General features: G+C 36.4%; 1 protein-coding gene across 1 annotated transcript; it reads right to left on the bottom strand.

The window, feature by feature from the left end:
- Window positions 1–1,666: 1,666 nt before the first annotated feature.
- GCLM (glutamate-cysteine ligase modifier subunit) lies at window positions 1,667–22,798 on the bottom strand. Its single transcript, XM_045847060.1, has 7 exons — window positions 22,278–22,798; window positions 17,933–17,998; window positions 16,366–16,450; window positions 12,771–12,830; window positions 11,533–11,735; window positions 10,050–10,164; window positions 1,667–5,608 (listed from the first exon to the last, which is right to left on the bottom strand). The coding sequence occupies exons 1-7, from the start codon at window positions 22,401–22,403 to the stop codon at window positions 5,439–5,441; spliced, it is 825 nt and encodes a 274-aa protein (XP_045703016.1). The 5' UTR covers window positions 22,404–22,798; the 3' UTR covers window positions 1,667–5,438.
- Between the last annotated feature and the right edge of the window lie 934 nt (window positions 22,799–23,732).

The following is a 23,732-nucleotide window of genomic DNA, read 5'->3' as shown; positions in this document are numbered from 1 at the left end:
TACATATGTTTTTATTTCTCTTGGGTGAATAGAAGTAGAAATGCTGGTCATATGGTAAGCATCCATTTAATTTTTTAAGAAATGTTATTTTCCATAGTGATCATACCATTTCACGTTCCCACCAGCAATGTGAGAGTTCTGCTTGCTCCACACCCTCACCAACAGCTGGTACTATTGGCCTTTAGTGGCATTTTTATCGTAGTTTTAAAGTGCATTTCCCTGATGATTAAGATGTTGAGCATCTATTAATGTTCTTATTGGCTATTCATGTTATCATTGAAAAAAATCTGCTCTAGCCTTTCACTATTTTTTATTGGGTTGTCTTATTACTAAGTTAAAAGACACCTTTACACATTCTAGATATAAGATCCTTATCAGATATGTGATTTGTAAATATTTCCTCCCATTCTGTAAGTGGTCTTTCACTTAAAAAAATATTTTATCTATTTATTTTTAGAGAGAGGGAGGGGAAAGAGAAAGAGAGGGAAAGAAATATCAATGTATGGTTGCCTCTCATGTGTCCCTACTGGGGACCTGGCCTGCAACCCAGGCATGTGCCCTAACTGGGAATCAAACTGGTGATACTTTGAAGTACAATTTTAACAAGTTATGTCCAATTCATTTTTTATCAGAAATGTATATTGGAAATATTTCTTCTCAGTTGATTGCATTTTCTTTAAAAAAATATTTGCATATTTAGAGAGAGGGAAAAGGAAGGGAGGGAGACATCGATGTGAGAAACAGCAATTAGTTGCCTCTCACATTTGCCCTGACAGGTGCCAAACCTGCAACCTAGGCATGTGCCCCGACCAGGAATTAAACCAGAGACCTTTCATTTTGCGTGATGACACCCAACCCTGAGCCACGCCAGCCAGGGCAATGGCCTGCACTCTCATTTTCTTAAGAGTGTCTTTTAAAAAATAGAAGACTTAAATTTTGATTAAATTTAGTCATCAATGTTTTCTTTTTAAAGATTTTATTTATTTCAAGACAGAGGGGAAGGGAGGAAGATAGAGAGGGAGAGAAACATCAATGTGTGGCTGCCTCTCACATGTCTCCTACTGGAGACCTGGCCTGCAACCCAGGCATGTGACTGGGAATCGAACGAGCGACCCTTTCGTTTGCAGGCCGGCATTCAACCCACTGAGCCAAACCAGCCAGGGCTAATGTTTTCTTTTATGATTAAGTTTCTTGCTATGAGAAAACTTTGCAGCCAGTTTTAATTTTCCTGCTTCTAATTCTGTACTCATCAAAATAAGCTGAAAATTCAACAAAAAATTTAAAAAGCAAGGAGACAAGAAGACATTGTTCTAGGGAAGGAAATCCAGATTTTCATTAGCAAGAGTATATATACTGTAAGTCAATGAAATATTATCTTCAAGTTGCTGAAGGAAAGTATTTGGAAACTTAGAATTCTGTAATGTCCAGTGATCATTTAAAATTGAGAAAAAAATAAAGACATTTTTCAGACAAACAGGACCTAAAAGTTTACTGCTCAAAGACCTTTGGTAATTACTAAGGGCATACTTAAGAAAAAAGTGAACATAAATGGAGCAGGACGTAAGAATCAACCATGAGCACAGAAACGGAAAACAGCTGAGTCAAAATAAGTAAAATGTATTGTAAAATATGAACCTTCTTAAAATAACAAATCAACACACAGAAATCTTGTATGACATTTTATACATTTATTCATTGCTGAGGGATACATATTAAGGTGACATTTCTGATAGTGAAACTACTTAAAGCTATATCCTGATACATTTAGGGGATTTGGGCAAGCTTTAGTCTCCTTTATAAAACATGACTTTTCCAACTTACCTACACTTCTCAACAGAAGTCATTCCTTTCTATCTGGTAAGCACAAGCTCTTGAAGAAAATGTTTTCTCTGAATTTCTAAAGTTTATATATATAAACTGTTCATCATTCAATAAAAGCATATTTACAAACCAGGCAAAAAGGGCCTCTGGGCAGAATGCCCACCGCACCTCTTCCTCTGATCCTGCTCTGAGGCTAATTTCTTCATCAGAGTCTTCTAGAATAGTACTTCCAAGTCCCACTTCCTTCCACAAATCCCGATCCCTTCTAACCATAGCTATTATTAACAGATGCAGCTTTTTATTGCTCTGGTTCTTTTACAGATCTCCCCCCCACCAAATATACTACATGCTCCTTGAAGACAGTTGGTCTTTTCATTTCTGTGTTTATCTGCAAATACCTTGCACAGTGCCTGTCACACAGTAAGCATTTGATATATCTGTTGAATGAATGCATGAATAGTTTTATGGCTTTTTTATTTAAAAATTATTCATAATTTATTTTCAAATTACATTCAGTTTGAGTTCAAACAGTTCAAAACCATAATGTTTCAGGATGCTTTGAACTGTTGAAACAACTCAAATATACACACACTTTAAACTCATGAGTAAAATTTAAAATTTTATAAATGTTAATAGTGCTTTATATTTTGCCTATATTTTATAATGCATTACTACAGACACATACCAGTTGAATTATCTGGTAGGGAAAAGTTATCCTACCTATTTTCAGAAATAAAACTGACATAACTCATCAACAACTTTATGGGAAAAATGACAGGTACAAGTTCTGGTACACTAGGAAGCTAACTAAAAAAAATGGGTTTGGAATCATAATATATCAGTGGATATATTTGAGTATAAAAACAAATAGTTTAAATTCTCATTAAAACAACTTCAAATTTCTCTATGTACAACTGGCAGAAAGATGAACTGTCAGCCAATATATGATAAATATACCAATCACATTCCCAAATATTGAAAATGCTGGGTGGAAATATTAAAAAATCTTTTCTGAAAAGACATATAATCAAACGAGCCTTAGACCTTTCATCACTGAAAATGGCGATTCTATTTCAGCTACTACTTGGCTCTGGCAGGGAAAAGTCTGAACCATTTGTTCAAAATAGAATGACTTCATTTTCCATTTCACACCTAGCTGTTTTATCTTTTTTGAGAATGGAAAAATTATTAGCTATTATTTGTGACTCAAGCTCTAGCATGGGTAATTCCAAAATGAATACTCTACTAGCTTACTGGCACAAGAAGGCTTCGGAATTTATACCACACGAACATGTTTTGTAAGACGCCTTGGTCCTTCTGGTGACTGACTACAGTTTCTTGGTTAAGAATTCAAGATATACTTATCACAGAACAGACTCCAAGTTACAGTACTTTTGTTAAAGTAAGGCTCCAGTGTATTTTGGAAATGTAATAATCAGCTGCAGGGTTTTTTTCTCATGTTTTACTAAAAAAAACAATTACATAAATTCTTTCTACCTTGGTCCACTGGATATACATCTCCCCAGAAAACATTTGTTATAGACACTATTGATAAGTTAGCTTTCAGCCCTAAGCAACTATTTGGTAGAATTACTGTTCTTTATTTTATGGCTTCTTAAACATTAAGTTCTTAAATATCTGAAAAGTATTCACTATTTTCTGATAGTTCATATACACACACAAAAAGATGTCAACATCAGCTTGGACAATTATATAGCCTTAAAAATTAGTTTTTTAAAAAATGGTTATTCAATAATAGAAATTAAAAGTACAGAAGTGAAATAAACAAAAACTCATTTAAAAATTCCATACATGATCCCCTACACAAATGAATCTTTAATCTTCGTCAGGAGTGAGGGGGAGAAGAACACAGAAAAGCTTCTTTTAAGGTTGGGTAACACTAGTAACATAAATTTTTTCCCCCATTTTCAAAATAACCCTTCAAACAATCTATTTTTTTAAGTCCAGGGTTTAAAAAGCAGTAAATGTGATATTAAAATTCCTTCATAAAATATCTCGACCAACTCACTGTATAGAGGCTTAAATTAAAATGAGCGTTTAAAGACTTATTTTATATGAAAAATGTTGTACATTTCCAAATAAAAAAGTTAACTATATACATTTAATAACATTACTTGCAATTAATAAGGGCTATCTAAGGCTTTAGGAAGCTTAAAGTCTAAACAAGTGTTAGCACGTAAGTCTGATTTAACATAATTCTAATGATCAAATTATCCAACCACGAAACCATAAAACCTGGTTTATGATAGAAAAAGCATCTAGTGTATTTACTTTGAATGTGTAACCACAGTTCTTTTCTCTGAGTTGAAAAAACTTGTGCAAATTAATTTTATATATTAGTTTATATATACATATAGTTTTATAAACCATATATTAAAATACATGGTTTAAAAGTATTGATTGAGATACAAGAGATTTTTAAAGAATTTTTCAAATTTATAGAATTGAGATGTATAGTATATTTCAATAGGTCACAGATTATTTATTTGCTATTTTCTGGTTCTTAAACTAATGAGGAATTATACCAAATGATGTATAGTCTCTTCTAGCTCTAAAGTTTTGATTATATTGTTTTGCTTTTAAATAATTAAGACCGTATGTCAAACAAACTAGTCTAAATAGACAACACTGGCTGTAAATTAAAGACTTTTTCACTCCTCTTCTGGCTTGTGGTCCCTCGCAGGGAACATTATTAGTGGGGAACAGATACCACGTATTTAACAACTAATCTTAATTCCCCCCAATCCCATGCTCCCTCCTCTCTCCAGAGCCTGCAGCACCCAGCACATGGTAAGTGCTCAACAATTATTAGATGTTCTTAAGTGAACAGCAAAATATCAAGGATGAATCAAGAATTAAAAAGAATCTGCAGGTGATAATAGCTGCTTGTATAAAACCTCCAAACAATAATTTTGAAGTTCCTAGTCTCCTTTTTAGGTTTACTTTGGTTTGTCTTTCTAAATAATAGCAAGAGAAAGTATGGCACAAGAATATGAGGTTAAATCATTATACGTAAACTGCAAGCAAGGTTATTAAGTTACTAAGTAAACAAAAAATTTGTTTTTATCCGTATACTGAAGAAATGAATTTTATTTATACTACTAGTAGATCCCAGCTACTCCAGTTACTCTGAGATATAATCATCTTAACACAAGGAAAAATATCTCCCGGTATTTCAGTTTTAACAATTGTAACCAAATTGCTTAGTTATACTATCGAGTAGGAAGCCATGAATATTTTGGAAATAAAAAATACATATATACATTCCCCTGATGCCTAGGCCAAAATATATTTAACAACACATTTTCTTGATTTCTGTTAGTCATAAAAATAAAGGAAAAATATATTACAAATATTTTCTTTGTAGATAATTTCAATTAGAAAACAATAGTTTAATGAAAAGAATACAGAGGGTTCCTGTGAGTGAACTGATAGGAGGCAAGAGAAGTATTCAAAACATGACAGGTAGCATGTCAAATAGGTAACTAACGACTATCTGCCTCAACAACAACACAGTAATTGGAGCTTTACACATCTCAACTGTATCTTACATTCAGGGAAAATACAAGTCAGTCGGTTATGATCCTAAGTCATAGTTAAGAACCTCTCCTTTTAGCTTGTAAGATGTAGCCTTTGGATTTGATAATTCCTCTGCTTTTAACAATGACTGAGTAGCGCAGCAGCCACAGTGGCACCCACTCATGTGCTTGACTGCCGGGGATGCTTTCCTGAAGAGCTTCTTGGAAACTTGCTTCAGAAAGCAGTTCTTAAACAAACAAACAACAATAAATAAAAACCCAGAGTTAAATTCAAAAACAAAAGCCCTTTACTATGGAGGTAAGCATTCAAATACAACAAAACACCTCAAAACTGAATCTAAAATATGCTTGTCTTCAGTGAGTGCTGTGAAACTGAACCAGAATGTCAGAAAGACCCAGGCAGTTCTTCACAAAGGATCTGTACCTGTACCTCAGACTATTTAACTCACAACTTCTAGTAAATGGAGCCTGGATATTTGTATTTTTTGAAGATCTTCAGGTGATTCTAATGCTAGGCAAGATACAGGAAAGTACAATAGAAAGAAGAAAAAAACAGTTACTCATTATCCTGTCAACTGGAGACAGCCCATTTCTACTGCTTTGTATTTTTTCCAACTTTTTCCCTATACCTATCTATCTCAGTATCTTAAAAACTAAAAATCATACTGGAGGTGTAGCCTAATTTACTTATTTTTTTCCACTTATGAATATTTCCCATGAAATTAAATATTTCATGGAAGCATCATTTTTAACAATTTCCTCAATATTACATTATATAGATACCATAATTTATACATTTCTTTATTGTTGGCCAAAAAATTAGGTTTTTTTCCTAATATTTTGCTAGTAAAAATAATGCTATAATGAACATTCTTAAAATGCATTCTTGGCTATGGAATGACAAGGCCAACGTATAAGTACATTTTGAAGACTAGATACATAGCATGTTGCCAGTTGCTTTCCAGAAAGGCCATCCTTTACACTTCCACCAGCAGTTGATAATGTTAAAATCTTACGCTACCCTCAGGAGCACCAGCAATCACTTAAAGAATCTTTGCCAATGGTGATCTTTTCATTTGCATCTCTTTGATGAAATCACTATTTTCTAATTCCACATTCATATCCAAGCCCTCCACTATTGCTCTGGTGTACCACCCCCTCCTCGCTTCCTCTTCTCCAGTGACACAGAGCTGTATCCTGGAATCCCCAAGCACATTGACACCTGGGAGGCTTTGCATCAGCTGCCCCCTCTTTCCTAAACACTCTGTTTCCAGACACTCACAGGGCTCTCCCTTCTTGCAGGTCTCGGATTACCATCAATTTAGCAGGGAGGCCTCCCTGACCACCTAATGTAGAACAACAATCCCTAGTCTGGGCACTCTTCTTCCTCAGCCAACTTTTCTCCACAGCATATACCATTATTTATCACATTTAACGTTTGTATTATTGCTTGTCTCCTCCCATTAGAAAATAAATTCTGTGAGGGTTGTTGGGATTCGTCTGATGGTTCTATGTATCTAGTACTTAGAAACAATGCCTGGCACATAGGAGGTGTCTGTTGAATCAATCAATCAATATGAAAAGATTCCACCAGGGTCAGAACCAACCATGCAGTTAGATATCAGGTGACCACCATGACTTGGGAGCACTAAAAGACATGCTTGCACCACATGAACTGCTGTGATATTTGACGAGCATCAATGGTAAACTCTCAGTAAATGTTATCTATTATTCTGTGCCAGGCACTTTTCTGAGTACTTTACATGCATTAACTCACTGAATCCATATGTTGACCCTATGAGATAGGGGGGATATTATCCCCCTTTACAGGGGGATACCAAGGCAGAGAGGTTGGACAACTTAACCAAGATCACCCAGCTAGTAAATATTTTCTTAAACAGAATGCAAATGTCTCTTTGGAGAAGTAACATTAACATGGATTTGTTTATCAGATAGTCCTGAAGAGGGAAGAAAGCATAATACAGATTAGATTTAATGGGAGTGAGGGGAACAGAAAAGCAAATAATAAAGGGAAAGATCCTACTTCACAATTTTATCCTGACTGTAGTTAAACTATTACCACAACTTCTAAGGACAAAGAGTATTGGAAAATAAATGCTTCCTGAGGAATAAGGCTAGTTTAGAGCAAAGGTAGGGTTTTAGAGGATTTACAAACAAAATTATATTTTAGATGACAAGTACAGTTAAATGTTTTATAACTTGATGACTTAAAAAACAAATCATTGGACACTGTGGACAAAAAAGGGACCCTGTACTAAATCTAACTAAAGGTAACCTCCTAGGATGAGGTAAAAGCTCATAAATTCCTAACTGGACAGGTCATGGTGGGTAGCCACACCCAGGCATGTAACTTCTTTAGTAAAAAATTTATTTTTGCCTTATGCAAGCCCTGCCCATTATATTTGTGCATCTAGGTTATCACATCTTTGAAATGCCTCCTTTTCAGACCCTTGGAAGCCTAACCACCCTCAAGAGGGCATATAATCTTGTCACCTATCCTGTAATCCAATCCCCACCTTGCTTTCTCCCACTGTTAGTACTCCTTCATGTTCCCTCCTGAATTCCAAATGGGGAAGAGAAGCTGCAAACTGTCGTTCTCAGGAGTATTTGAGATCTTGCTCCCTGGCATTGTCATAAGTTTTTCTCAGTAAACTTATAAAAGTTCTCTACGGGTTTGGACGTTTCTTATGTCAACAACATAAAATCAAAGAATTATGCTATTCCTTGACTCCTTAGAATCAGTAAACACAACAAACATAAGAATTGCTTCATTTATAGATCAAAGTGTATGAAAGCTCATTAATGGCATGTGAAGAATTAACCTATACATTCTAATCAAAGGATTTAGAATTAAAATTAAAATGGAAACATTCAAAGTGTTAAATTATATCAATACAACAAAAGCATACAAAAAAGGATTAAATTCCTTATCTCATCTACATATGCACTATATTTTGCTATCAGCTATGTGATGTATTAGCATATAATCCACATGCCAACATTTAGATAATATACTAGACACATTAGCCTTTTCCTATTTTCTTTCCTACTAGAAAAAGTATGGAGTTTTTTTCAAGCAGAGCGAGGTAGGCGTATGGGCTCATCTGCCAGCTGCTGGTAACAACTGCTATTGGTAATGATCACTGTCAGAAGAGCCCTTAACCCACAGTAAACAGGGAAGTTGATAGAATATTGCCAGATGGTTCAAATTTAAAGGGTTTATATTACAGAATAAATCAGCAATAGCAATTCTTCGTTAAATCCTCACTAAAATGACTTAAAAAAATGAAGCTCTACACTACGCTGGGCTAATCAGAGAGACAGTACAGCACAGTCGGGAAAGGCTCCAAATTCAGCCAGGACCTTGACCCCAGTTCAGACTTTGCCCTGTGCCAGCTGAGTGGCCTTGGCTAGTTTCTTAAACTCCCAGGCTCTATTTCCTCATCAATAAAATGCCTAGTTTCAGTTGTTATGAAGATTACAGGTAATCTCTGAGGCATTTAACATGTCGGACATCTGAGGGAAAAAACTATTCAAAGTCTTCCTCCTCCTCCTACAAAACAGTGAAAAATGAGAATGGGGCTGATGGCTAACATAATAGTATAAAGCAGTGGTCCCCAACCTTTTTGGCACCAGGGAGGGGTTTCATGGAAGACGTGGAGGACAGGGAAGTTTCAGCAGATGGATGAGGGGGAGACAGGAGGTGGGGCCCAGGCAAGCTTTGCTGGTGGCTGGGTTCCTAGCACACTGGTTCAGGTCCAAGGCCTGGGGGCTGGGGACCCCTGGTATAAAGTCTGAAGACGTTATCCATAAGCATCCTAAAGAAACTAAATCTAACCACTAATACAATGCTATCTTTTTAGATGAAAATAAAAGAATTTTTTCTCCAGGAATCATCTATAAAATAAAATTTCCTCCAACGTGGAGATTTAAAACTTTTACAAGACATTTCTCACTTAACACTATACCAAAAATACTGCTTCATAGAGCCTGTGCATTTACTAAGTAGAATGCCTCCTCCTCTCCCTACAAAATGGTGAAACGATGAGAATGGAAAAGAGTAATAAACAGTATAATGTGTAAACTCTCTTCTCAGCTTTCTTAGTCCTGTAAAAGTGGACAAGAAATTATTCTATAGAAGGCAGACAGCCACTCTCATTAATAAAATGTTTCTGATTAGCACCAAACATATATGCAATGATTAATAAGATACCTATTCAATTACTAACCCTAAGATGCTCAAGTTTCAAATTAAATTTTATCTGCCTCTATTTCCAGATATTTATCCTCTTTGATTACTGTAAGTGGTTCTTTGGTGCAATCTTTGCTGTACTTGAGAAAATTATATATGATACTATTTAGAATATCTTAAAAGATCTCTTCTGTGTAGCTTAATATTTATAAACCTCAATAGGCCGATGTTCAGGAAGCAACGCCTTCACTTTTCCCCCACCAGCACAAAGACAAATCTAAAGCTCTGTGAAACTAAAACAAAGGCATAAATGTTTTGCACTAACCATTAAGAATGGTTCTAGGTAACAGCATTGTACATTTACCACTGTACACAACTAGAAATTCAATTTCAACAAGAACTTCTTATAAGATAAAAGTTTATGATCAAATTCTATAAATAAGAATCTGTCTTACCTTTTGGATCATTGTGAGTCAATAGCTGGATGTCAAATTGTTTAGCAAATGCAGTCAAATCAGGTGGCATCACACAGCAGGAGGCAAGGTTAACTTGGTTACTATTTGGTTTTACCTAGAAATGGAAAAAAAAATCATGGTATCTCCATTAAATTAAGAACTACTAAAAGTAGATAGTAATATAAGGCTTGATTTTAGAAAATATGAAATATCACATTCTATATTGCTTAAAGTTTATAAAATACTTTTTACATGAGTATATTAATGTATACTTTTCTAACTCATGTTGGTAGTAACAGGGAAAGGAAAAATAGCTCTAGGAGGGAAAACCTAATACACTACCACACTATTAAAAAGTATCCTGGTAGTCCTAACCAGTGTGGCTCAGCTGATTAGAGCGTTGTCCTGTAAACCAAAAGGTGTGGGTCTGATTCCCGGTCCACAGGCCTAGGTTGTGGCTTCAGTCCCCAGTTGGGTACATATGAGACAACCAATTGATGTTTCTCCCCCTCCCATCCCCTTTCTATATAATCAATAAGCATGTTTTTGGGTGAGGGTGAAAAACAAAAAAAAGGATCCTGCTAAAACCTTCAATCTAACACATCTGCCTCAAAACAAGCCTGATTCTAAGTGTGCTGGTTCCAACTACAGAAGGAATAAGCCTTAAAGGTAGAGGATCAAACACAAACGATAAGTACATTTAATGTTAAAACATAGACTATGGTTATTAATCAGACACATTTTGAAAAAGAGAGGAAAAATAAGATAATTTCTAATAGCTCCTCTGGTCAATTTATAGGTTCATTCTGGATCACCCAGCTCTTGCCAGCAGGATCTTAGCCACATTCCAGCTACCACCAAGTCAAAGGGAGAAGAGATAATAACACTTTCTCTAGGGTCTTCCTATCCCTCAGAAACTGAAAGCTCTGAAATGGGCAGGCTGCAAATGAAGTACAAGGAATAAAGAGGGACACAGAGAGTAAAGGTAAAATACTAGGAGGCAACCTCCCTAATTTGTACATTATTAGGCCAGAGAGTGGTGGGGATTAATCGACAACGCCCACTCCATTATCGAGTTGTATGAACTAAATCTTATATATCTTTAAGTAACAGTCAGCAAAATACTTGTTATAGATTATATCCCCTTACTTAGGAAATCAGAACCATGACCCAACAATATGTAAAGAAAAATGTAGTATTTTTATCACATAAGTAAAACCGAAGGAAACAGACATAATTCATTTGGCTATGAATGCTTCGATACACATTTTCTAATGTTGTTACTCATTATAAATGAAAGTAATAATAAGTTCAATTAGACACATATTTGAGAAAAAAAACCAGTGCTGTATATAAAGCCTGCCTCATGTGGAAGAGTCAGCCCACAGCGAGTGCCCACTATGTGCGTGACGCTCAAAAGTGTACAGCAAAGATGGTAGAAGACGGGCCTCCCCGGAGTGCCCGTGATCCCGAGGTCCTTTACCTGGGCCCACTGATACAGCTGTTCCAACTGTGTTTTGTCTAGATCCGAGGTACCTATAGCAACAATCTTTTTATTCTGAACTAAGTTTTCTAATTCTTCCCAATAAGGCTGCAAATGCTCCAAGGAAAGATTAACTCCATCTTCAGTAGGAGGTGAAGCAATAATCACAGAATCCAGCTGTGCAATTCCAAGGACTGAACAGGCTGATGCAAAAAAAAACACCAAAAAATAAAAAACAAAACAAAACATAAAGAGCAGAGATGTTTGTTACATAATAAAAACAAATATTTCTAATGCCCTTCAAGCATCCCACTGAATTCTGTCCATACATTCACTAATTTCCTATATAGCAGATTATTTTACTGTTTCATAATTTATCTGTTACTAAGAATATTTCCATCTTTTAAAAAAATGTATGTCCATTCATCCACTTGGTTTACGTAATAGGCAAATTTCTTTGACCTGCCTCTTCTTAAGGAACCCACAGCTACTTTAGGTTCCTTTTTCTCGGGGAGCAGGCCTCCTTGTTTCCTAGGTCCCAGGATGTTTTGGTGGCTTCCTTATCTTCATAACATCGTCTTCTCTATTTCTACTAGTATCTCCTATAGATGATCGCAAGAATTCTGACCTAATATTCCACAATTAGTAGTTATAGCAAAAAATAAGCTTGAGACTCTGAAAAATTGAATGTATGGTCTTAATCTATATTTATGGAGGTAGATAATTTCTTAGTTTCTATAAAAATAATTTGAGTGCATTCTAGTGATTATTGTTCATTCAACAGCTATATGAAAAAGCTAATTATTTAAGTGTTCAAAATATGTAAATACTGGAGGAATGTTTTAAAAGAAAAAAATACTGAATAGCTATTAATACTACAATAACTTAAACCAAGCACTGAAAATAGATAAAAATGCTTTGCTTGCTTGTTGCTGTGGTTGTTTTGGTATTTCATCTATAGTATTAATAGAATATGATAAGGAGAATGTCTACCTCCAAACATACAGTTAACATTTAATTATGTTACATATTTCACATCCCTCTACATACCTAAACAGGACCCTACCTAAGTGAATATGACTCTATAGAAGCCTTAGGAAATTAGCCCAAAACTCTAAAAGGTAAAATTAGAATAAGCTCATTTTCTTTTTAGTGTGGACCTGAATATAAGATATAACTAACATACCTACACTAATTTAAAGTCCACTATAAAGATAAAAAGCCAATATTTTGCTTACCCATGTCAACTGCATTTCTAGTTGCTGATGAAGAGTTTGCTCCTACAATGAACAGTTTTGCTGGGGAACAAAGAAAACAGAACTGATTACCACATTTGGGTAATGTTCTACTGTATGGTATTAACACTGCTAACACTCAGATAACAGGGAAGCCCGAATGAATTAGTTCTTCATTCCTAGTCACATAATTTTATAGCTTTCACTTTAAGACATAAAAGTTTATTTCCATTGTAGTTTTTAAATTATATACTAGTTGCCAACAAATATCTGTTTATCAAAACAAAAGACATTAATTACCCATCTATTAGAAGGCAGGTCAGATAAATATAGAAACTTATTACTCAAAAAGTACATTTTATAAACACTAATGGAACATATTATTTATTCTCTCCAATAAGCTAAAAATCTATATATAGACTAAATTAAAATTGCTCATAATGTGAGGAAAACTGGAAAAAAAACCCCAACAAAACTCCACAATCCCACTTTCCAAATATAATCATTTAAAAAAAAATTTAGACATTACCTTCTAGTTCTTGGTCATACAAAACAGGGTCTAACACTGCTACTTCTGTCTGGTTTACCTTTGTGTAATATTTTTTATATCTCTATGCAGTGTTTAGTTAACTTTCATTGTAACAGTAATGTATTTACTCTAAAAATAAGGAAAACCTACAAATAAGTAGAAAGACCCCTTCAAAAAAAAGCCAACAGTCTCACCACCAAAAGCAAGTACTATTTAAATTATTCTGTACCCTGTACTTTTAATGAATTAATTTTACGTGATCATTTTTAAATTTTTTATTGAATTTATTGGGATGACATTAATAAAATTATATAGGTTTCAGGTGTACAATTCTATAATACAGTATTTGTATATTGTATTATGTGCTCACCACCCCAAGTCAAGTCTCCTCCCATCACCAGTTATCCCCCTAACCTTCATTATTAATAGTTGAACATAATTCTGTAACTTTGATAGGGTATAATTTACTAAATGATTTCTTGCTTTCTGTACATTATGATTAGTTTTAGGTTTATGTTATCACATATAATGCTAACATAAACATCTTGGTAACTTTTTATTCAACATTATGCTGAAGTATTTCTCAAGGAAAAATTGTTAGAAATGAAATTATGAGTCAAAAATGTGATCTTTTTTGAGTATTGTTCTATTTTACTTACCTCCTAGATTTTAATAGACCACTGAAAGTTAAGAGTTGTTCTCCTAACAATACAGAATGTTATAAAAATGTTATTAAAATATACATATATATATATATATTGCTGTGGCTGGTGTGGCTCAGTGGATTGAGTGCTGGCCTGCGAAGCAAATGGTCTCCAGTTCAATCCCCAGTCAGGGCACATGCCTGGGTTGTGGACCAGGTCCCCAGTTAGGGGCATGCGAGAGGCAACCACACAGTGATGTTTCTCTCCCTCTCTTTCTCCCTCCCTTCCCCTTCCTCTAAAAATAAAGAAATAAAATATTTAAAAATATATAAATATATTTGTTAATTTAGTAGGTACAATATATACCTACCCAGGACCGCATTAATTGGCATTTCTTTCTTCAGCTTTAACCAGGAAAATTTTGAATAGTTTTCTAAATTTGTAGAATTTTGGTTTTGGCTTGATTTCAACTCAAGTTTACATGTCTATATTTACTTTCTGTACATTCACTATTCAAAAATCTAAAGGTACTCATATAGATGAATGGAGCAGTAGCAGAGCAGGAAGAGAGACAATTCAAAAGGGGAATGGACAGAAAACAGGCTAATGAAATACCCTATATAAAGCGCCTGGCATTCAATATATACAATCAATATTCCTTGTACACTTTGTTTATTTCTCCTCTCCTTTCTACTGCCAGATAATCTTCCTAATATATTGCTTTCCCCATGTTACTTCTCTTTTTAAAAGCTCGTTCAGTTCTTCCACCAGGTGAGTCAATCTTTGGCACTTTGGTCCAACTTTAACTCCCATAATTATACTCTATAAAAATCTTCCCCACCACAGTCCCTCTGGCCATGAATTTGTGCCATTTGAAATGGCCTCCTCTCTCTGAAAGAAGAGGCATTTTTAAGTAAGTAGAGAGAGGAAAGCTCTTCATATGGGGAGAATTTTGACCTTATCAAGCCCTCTGTGAACTGAGGGCTACTTGTAAGAGCTCTAAGATGAATCTAAACCATAATGAACCGCAATCAACCACAGAGAATATATTGCTTTTACTTCCTTTTTGACACAAAAAGCAATGTGGAATTAATAGAAAGAAATGGGTCTGGAGTCAGGCATACCCGGATTGACTCCTGGTTCAACCACTTACTGGCTGCAACACAAATTACAATTATCTAATGTCACCTGTGCAATGGGGATAGACCTACCTTGTAGAATTGTTTTGAGACTCATAAGAAATAAAATTTAAAAAATGCCAAGTACAGTGTCCTGTACAAAGTAAAACTCCACAAATGGTACTTATGATTGAGTCAAAAGACAACATCCTATCTCATCTTACATGTCCATCCTCCCTCCAAATAATGACAACCCCAACACAACCACAAATGGTAATAAATAATTGCTCACTAGCACTTAACTTTGTGCCAAGCACTGTGGTAAGTGCTTCTTTTGTAATTTCATCTCACTTACAAATAAGCCTGTGAAACAGATGCATCCCCATTTTGTAGATAAAGAAATTGAGTTTCAGAGAGATTAAAGAATTTGTTAGCCCAAGATTGTACAAATCAGTATCTGCACACCCAGGAATTTCAGTCTAGTCAGGTTTAAGCCTTTAATCACTGTGCTATGCTGACATAAGCTGAGTGCAAGAACAGTGCACCTTTTTATTTTGTCATACCTTGAGTTTGGCACAATCTCTTGAAAGTAGTCACTTGATACATTTGTTGAGTGGGTATAATATGTATTTTATTTCTCTTCATGTAACTTGTTGCTCAGACTTCTTCCTCTACTGCCAGGCCCTCTCAGCCATTGTCTGGCAGTGTCCCACCAGGAAGGGAGGCTTATGCCTGCTTTGGGTAGACAATTTTCTGAAGACCTCCCTTTATTCTACCCATTTCCTCCACCTTAATCTTCCCACTTCTCTGAAGTCCAAAATATAAATTAATAAAAACGGTTGTGGCCCTGGCTGGTGAGGCTCAGTTGATTGGAGCATTGCCCCGTAACCAAAAGGCTACAGGTTTCATTCCTGGTCTGGGAGTTCATTTTCCTGGGTCTGTTCCGGGTTTGGGTGTGTATGAGAGGCAACTAATCAATGTTTACCTGTCTCCCCTCCTCTCTTACTAAAAGCAATGAAAACAGTGTCCTCGGGTAAGGATTAAAAAACAAAACAAAATAAAAAACTGGTTGTGAACAACGGCAAGGTAAAGTTTTAGTGTGACCCCACTGAAGTAGCCAACACTGACCTCCTATAACCCCGAGAGTTGACATTAAAATTACGTTCAGAGAATCTTCATATGCTCCCCACTTAGTGACTAAATCATTCATTACCAGAAGCAAAGAAAGGCTTATTCCCATGTCTGACAAAACTTTACTATTACTTCTACTGTATAAAACATAATGAATTGGAAAAACTAGACTTTACCAGAAACTTTCATTTCTTCTCTTTCATCAGGATTTATCTTTTCTACTGCATGAGCTACAGTACATTCCAAGACATCTGGAAACTCCTATAATAAACATATAATGTTTACAATAAATATTAAAATATTTCAGATTACCATATATTTTCTACTGCCCTTAATGCCCTTTAGAAGCAGAGAACTCCCAAAATAACAGGGTTCTTAACAGGAGGTCTGGAAAAGAATGGGCTTCATAAGATTTCTAAGGCCCTGAAATATAGGTAAGACACTGTGTATGTGTCAATTTTCTGAGACAAAGTATGTCATTGTGATCAGGTACTCAGAGGAATGCATGATGTGAAAACAAACAAACAAAAAACAAATAAATGAGGGGTAGGAAGCCTATAAGGAATTAGAACCGTTAGTACAGTAGATAATTTTACTTAGAAGAAAACAATGAAAAACAGTATTATCCATTCTGGGTAATGACACGTTAAAAACTTTCTACATCAATCACAAACATTTTAAATGAAAACACTTTTTCTGAGTACAATAAAAAAAAAATGCCTTGGCTGGTGTGGCTCAGTGGATTGAGCACCAGCCTGTGAACCAAAGGGTCGCCCGTTCAACTCCCAGTCAGGGCACATGCCTGGGTTTCAGGCCAGGTCCCCAGTAGAGGGCACATGAGCGACAACAACACATTGTTTCTCTCCCTCTCTTACCCTCTAAGAAATAAAATAAATAAAATCTTAAAAAAAGAAAGTAAAAGTCATTCTAATGCATAATAAATAATTTATGAGAGAAATATAAAATTTTGCACATGTTAATCAGAAACATATTAACTCACATTTATAGTATTAATCAAAATAAACAGTGAAGCCTTTCTCACAATTCTTAAGCATATTACAATGCCTCGTGCAGTGTTTACTAGTCATGCAGAAATAGAGTAGATGGTCTTTTTAGAGAAACAGAGACAGATAGTAGACATTAATCAACAGATGTCTAGCAGTTAGAGTTATCACACTTGCAGTATGCCCAGGGGAACAAATATGTCCAGCATACAACTTCCATTCTTTTAAAATAGTCTATGTAATTTGTTATATGCCTTTGGCTGAGTTGGCTCCCAAAGAGTGGTTTACAGACAGGTATTCTGTATATTCACATTTATGATAATAGCCATATATTGACATTTAATGAAACACAGTTCCTTAGTGTTTCTGTAGAAACTCACATTTTAAAAATTATTTCTAGTGACTATATTATTGGGGTGATATTCTATCAAAGCAATTTACCAACCAAAATTGTTTAATAATATTCTTTTGTTGGGCTAAATATAAACTGAACAAAATACATTGTGAGGAAACTCTGGTAGGAATTAAGCACAGAGAACCCTAGTATCTTGTCTAGTTGAAGAGTCTAGATTTTCTGTTTTATGCTTAAGCCTACTGAGTCAGACTACCATCTCAGCATATCGGCCACATTTTATGCTAATTGCCTATGTGACTTCCCTGTTGAAACTGAGGAAATTAATTTCCTGCTCACTTCCCTTCCCTTGAGATGACATGATTTCTTGACCCATATTTTACTCACCCTGACCAAATCAGAGCTGATTTGGGAACTCCACTCATTCAAGGTCTTTTGGATACAATCTCGAAGCTGCAAAAAGAATGCATTTTGAAACTGTTAATAAACTCTATATAGTTTTATATATTTCTATGATAAGAATGTATTAAGTTTGATAAGTAGGAAAAATATGTCAGTAGGAAATAACATACAAGCCAAAATTTTAGTTCTACAAAGTTTTCTTCAACAAAGATAAGTTTGTATCTGTTTTTATCCTACTTTTAATTCTCAAATGTTAATGACTTAAAGCAGTAATCTATTTAAAGTGTTTTGTACCAATAAAAATTTGAGCAAACTTTTGAGACATGAAAATATCCATAAAGAAACAAAAAAAAATTCAAGAATAAAGGTTATAATACAGAAACATCAGTTCAAGTCCAGGCAGCCTGATTAGAATTAATATTAACCACTAAGTTACATTCCTCAAAGACAAACAAATGATTCTCTAAATGTGGCCAGAGGAACTCCTACATCAGATTTATGGTATTTATTAAAAATTTAAATTCCTGAACCCCATAATAGACCTGCTTAATCACTGCATACGGGCAGAACTTTTATTTAATAAGCATTCATCCTAAGGAATCCGCCTGTACTCTGAAGTCTGGAAACCATTCCACAGTCTTATACCAGCCAACGTGCACACCAGCGCATGCATCATTTGGGTGCGCCAATAGCCTGTCGTCCACGTCTTCTTATATAGACAGATACAATTTTTACACTAACCTTATATTTTGTTATAAATTTATTCAGGCATTTATATTCTTTTATTTCTTATGTCAGCATATTTCAAACTTATTTGATAGTGGTCCAAAGTAACACAAACATTCACATAGTGAGGACTTTATTCATGTAACATAACAAAAATTTACAGAACAATATTTATGTTCACTACATGTCAGGTGTACTGATATGATAGCTTCTATTAATTAGGAAAAAATGTGCTGCTCCCTAAGTCACTGATTTTTGACTACAAATGGTCAACACTACCAGTTTGAAATCAATGCCTTATAAATATCCAAGGGCATAGTGCTCTGCATTCTGTGATCAATGAAAAAAACAAATGAGTAGTTAGAAGCAAGGCCCTGAATTGCGCAAGCACTTTCCTAATAGCAATAACAGACTAAAGTTCTGAACTATCTGATCTATGACCACTTACGTTAAAAACTGATATAAGCACTTTATTGCATATATCTTAATACAGATAATTATGAGGGGTAACTGGTTTATCAATTGAACAGCTCAATCACCTAGGTTTTTACAATCCACAACAATACAGTAACCCACATGAATTGTATTTACAAGGTCTATTGTAACAGAAATATATTTATAATCAAACTTAAGTCAGTAGATAAAAATTAGTTGATAATCATTCCAGACAGAATTACAAGCCAATATTCTTTTAAAAATTAGTCAAAGTTGAGGCAGCAGGATGGACTGGAAGTTAACGATTCTATCAGGAGTGCTTTGGTTCAAATCATGGAAGAATTCAATGAAATTTTCCTTTGAAAAGATGGCTTATTTGCATACTTAAGGCTTTCCTGGGTTTTGTGTATTCATCCCCTTCTAGAAACCATTTCTTTACTTAATATTGGACTCTGAAAAATTTCAGGCTAAATCATAGAACAGTCCAATGTTACAATAACAGGAGAAATTCACTGACTATATCACAAACCTAGTGATTTTTAATCTTTTACATGTTATCTGTATTGACTAAACATTAACCTTGTACTTTTTTGTTCTTTGATTTCTTCATTCTTAACACATACAGTCACAGCAGATAAGTATCATTGTAATATAGTGTATCACTAAATCTGTGGTTGTATAAGAGTTTTAAAAATAGCATATTATTCAACTGGTCAACTACCTTTATAACAAAGGACTGGGCAAAACAGTCCTATCATGGCACATTTAAAAAACAAAATCTGATTTCATAAAATTCCAGTGTAACCAAACATCTGGGCAGAGATCACAAAATAAAAACAAACAACGAAATATTAAAACTAGAAGAAAACTTTTAGAAAAGTCAATTAAATTTTCTACTCAATGTGCAAATTTTTTCAATAATGACTGTTTTATTCAGTTGCTTTATTCAATGAGGTTAAACTGTTTCAGTAGCATATCCCTGATTACTACAGTTCTTTTTCACATGGAAACAAAACATACATATTTCCCTATAATATGCTGCCATATGTCAAGTGTTCCTCAAATATTTTCTAATTTGTTTAGTTTTTTCCCTTTTATGCTGCACCTGCTAAAAATCACACAAACTAGATTTAGTCTTTTGAAAGATGTTTTTAAAAATGTGAGATGTGCCCTGGCTGGCGTAGCTCAGTGGATTGAGCGCGGGCTGGGAACCAAAATGTCCCAGGTTCAATTCCCAGCCAGGGTACCTTCCTGGGTTGCAGGCTATAACCCCCAGCAACCGCACATTGATGTTTCTCTCTCTCTCTCTAGCTCCCTCCCTTCCCTCTCTAAAAAATAAATAAATAAAAAAATAAGAAATTAAAAAAAAATGTGAGATGTTATAGTCCTCAAACTGCATTAAGTGTATTAAAAGATAACTATCATAACTGCACTGAGAAATAAAGTTTTTAAAATTAAAATAATAGGAAAAAATCAGAATACATAGTATATAAGAATGGTTAGATACTATGCTTTTATAGCTAAATAGTAATTATCAGGGTGATCACTTCATAAGTTACATAGATGTCTAATCACTAACACGAATGGAGGTATCACTCCAGGTGAAGTTGCACCTGCCAAGTTTTTCAAGACCCATTGCCCCCAGTAGCAGCTTTGGATACAAAGTCACTCTGACAGGTCTATTACACTTTTATGCAAGATAAATGCATTTCTTACTGGGTTTGCAGTAAAAATACTGAAAGTCACCACTCTAGAGTGTGTTATAGTGAGATAAGAGAAACTTTCACCCAATATTACCAATATACATGCAAAATGATGTACTGAGCCAGAAATACTGAAGGAAATGAAAGGTCTAGAAGTAAATTTAGAAACATTTATTTTTGGGAGAAACAGTCCAAGTGGAGTTGTTTGAACAAAACCATACATACAAATTGAGCTGGAACCTGGACACAGAATATGGTACAGGATTCTGATTCCTATTAAAGTTACCACCAAGAGTTCTCATCTCTGGCTGGGTTGTCACTCCCAGCATCAGACCCAGCGCATACTCAGAGGGATGCCATGTGCTGCTGTATAATCACCAACATCTTAAATAAAGAGCAGAAACTGCCTAGGAACACAGCTGATAATATCGTGTTGTATAATTTAGGACATTTTTTCTTTTAATCAAGATTTGTTTTTATCTGTATGGTGTCAGATGGGTACTAGAATTATCAGGGTGATCACTTCGTAAGTTCCATAAATGTCTAATCACTATGTTGTACACCTGAAATTAATATATGTAAACTATAACTAAAAATAAAAAATTACTGAAATAATATTTCTGATTGAACCAGAAAATAAGGGAGATAAAAATGACTTTATGGAGAATGTTTCCACAAATATTTTAATACAACGACCTGCTGATGAAGACATTATCCAACTTTAAAGCTACAAAGTCAGTGTAACTTTCCTAAAGTCATGGAGCTCCTAATTTAAAGTTTTATTTATTGTTATTTTTTTAATACTGACATTGTCCCATACCACCAATATGCCTCTGCAATTAATTGTGCAGCGTCAATGATTGTACGCTCAGCTAGGTAACAAGTGTATGATTCCAGATTAACCTCTGCCACCTTCAAACTAGTGATTAGTTTTTTGGCAAGTAAAACAAGAATAATCTCTGGCAAGAAAAAATATACTAGTATACTTTGTTTCAAAGCAAATTTGAGTGTTTAGTCATTTGCTTCACAACAACAGAGAAACTACTGTTAACATCCTAAAAGCCAAGTGGATTATTACCACTACTGTTACTTAACCTGAATTCTTCAAAAACTAATCTCTCAACTATTTTTCACCTGAGCTCGTTGTGGGAAGCGGGGCGAGACCGAGCGATGTACTGGCCTTCTCTGACCCTCTAGCCAGGGAGAAGAATCCGATACCTTTGAGAGTTTGGAGATCAGCCATACACACGAATGGAGGTATGAAGTTGCACCTGCCAAGTTTTTCAAGACCCGTTGCCCCCAGTAGCAGCTTTGGATACAAAGTCGCTCCGACAGAGGCCCCAGCCCCCTCCGGCGCGCGGAGCCCGCCCGCCCGCCCGGGCCTTTCCGAGACGCCCAGCCCAGCCCAGCCCGAGGCCTGGCCCAGGAGCTGCGCGTCTCCGCAGACCACGCTCGTCCACCCTCACCTCCTCGCTGTGCGTGGACGGGCACTTCTTCCGCAGGCGGCCCCAGTTCAGCAGGTTCCCTGTCTGCAGGTGCAGGGTGCGGGCCCTAGCCAGGAGCGCCCTCGCCGCGCGGCTGTCGGTGCCCATGGCAGCGGCCGACGAAGGGGACCGGGCGGTGATGGGGCCGCAGGCGGGGAAGAAGGAACCCCCGTAGACAGAGTGTCCGAAGCCGAAAAGCTGGGCGCGAGGCTGCCCGCCCCACGCGGCGGGATGTCGGCCTGCGCTCGGGCCGAGGGAGGCCAGGCAGCGCCGGCGGAGCAGCGGCCCGGGAAGGACGCGCTGGTGGAGGCGGTTCCTGCTACTGCGGCCCCCGCAGGAGAGTTGACTTCCAACTGAGAGCCGTTTCCTGGAAGACAATGACTAAGCAGAAATCGCGGCGAGAAAGTGCTTCGTAACCGTTACCGTCCCGCGGCAAAGCCTGGTGGGGCGGGGCGGCGAGTAAGCTGCGGGTCAGGAGCCCGCGGAGGACCAGCCTTCGACCTGAGGCGGGCGGGGAGCCAGGAGGCGGGAGGGCCCGTGGGGCGCGCGGGGCGGGGTGGGGCAGGGAGGGGCGGTGCTCGGCAGAGCTCCCCCTGTCGGTCATAGGACAGCGGGCAGGCTAGAGCCACCTCCATCTAGTCCTAGCGCCTCCAGCTGCTCTCGGGGTCTCCCCCCGGCCCCCCCCCCCGCCCCCCCGCTAATGGGCTCTAAAGACATCAGTGAGGTCTTTACACACTTCTTTAAAAAAAGAGCGTCAGTGTCTTCCAAGGCTTTGAAATACTGGCTGATTGTAGTTCTCATAAACAGATATTAATGCATAGGCGCCCCTTCTTTGCTTTTCTCCCCTCATTTTCTTTCTCAAGGACATTCCTCCAAACTGCTCATTTTTCATGTTCATCAATTAAAGATCAACCTAAAGCGATTTGCTGGGCAGCATGTGAAGTCAAAGAATGAGAATTAAGCTTGTCCTTGAAAAGCTTAAACTGTAGTTCCGGAGACAAAGCATAAGCATATTATATGAAATAGTAAGTAATGTAGAGGGTTGGGCACAAATAATGCCCCTGTTTGTTACAAAATCATAAGCATGTAATTCTGTAACAAAATATCACACTCAAGCACACCATATGACATTTTAGGTGAAATGTTCAAGTTAAAATGATAAATTATGACACTCGTATTATTAATCTACCAACCACACTCAAGCAGGCCTTACTTCTGCCACAGCCTGTAAAAGGTAGTTTCCAGAGGAGTTCAGATTAAAGAGAACACTTAAACTGGTGAGACCAGGGAATATCTTATCATCCATTCTTTTATATTATTTATTCCTATTAGATATCATATGTGGTAGACTTAGTATGCACCTCAGATTGAACATTTATAGAGCTTTCTTCAAGAAACTTTTACTGTTGAGAGTAACTGGATATATTAAAAGGCAAA

The sequence above is a fragment of the Phyllostomus hastatus genome, unplaced genomic scaffold (assembly GCF_019186645.2).
Source record: "Phyllostomus hastatus isolate PE091 unplaced genomic scaffold, TTU_PhHast_1.1 phas_contig_524, whole genome shotgun sequence".
NCBI classification, from domain to species: Eukaryota; Metazoa; Chordata; class Mammalia; order Chiroptera; family Phyllostomidae; genus Phyllostomus; species Phyllostomus hastatus.
The sequence above is the reverse complement of the archived record's forward strand: the minus strand, read 5'-3'. Positions and strand labels throughout refer to the sequence as shown.

What these genes read in the sequence shown, in the direction of transcription:
- GCLM (XM_045847060.1), bottom strand. Translation starts at nt 22,403, where the DNA reads ATGGGCACCGACAGCCGCGCGGCGAGGGCGCTCCTGGCTAGGGCCCGC. An exon ending in CGTCCACGCACAGCGAGGAG is followed by an intron (nt 17,999 to 22,277) that starts GTGAGGGTGGAC and finishes TTCTTTTTGCAG; the next exon opens with CTTCGAGATTGTATCCAAAA. An exon ending in TAGAAATGCAGTTGACATGG is followed by an intron (nt 11,736 to 12,770) that starts GTAAGCAAAATA and finishes TTTTTGCATCAG; the next exon opens with CCTGTTCAGTCCTTGGAATT.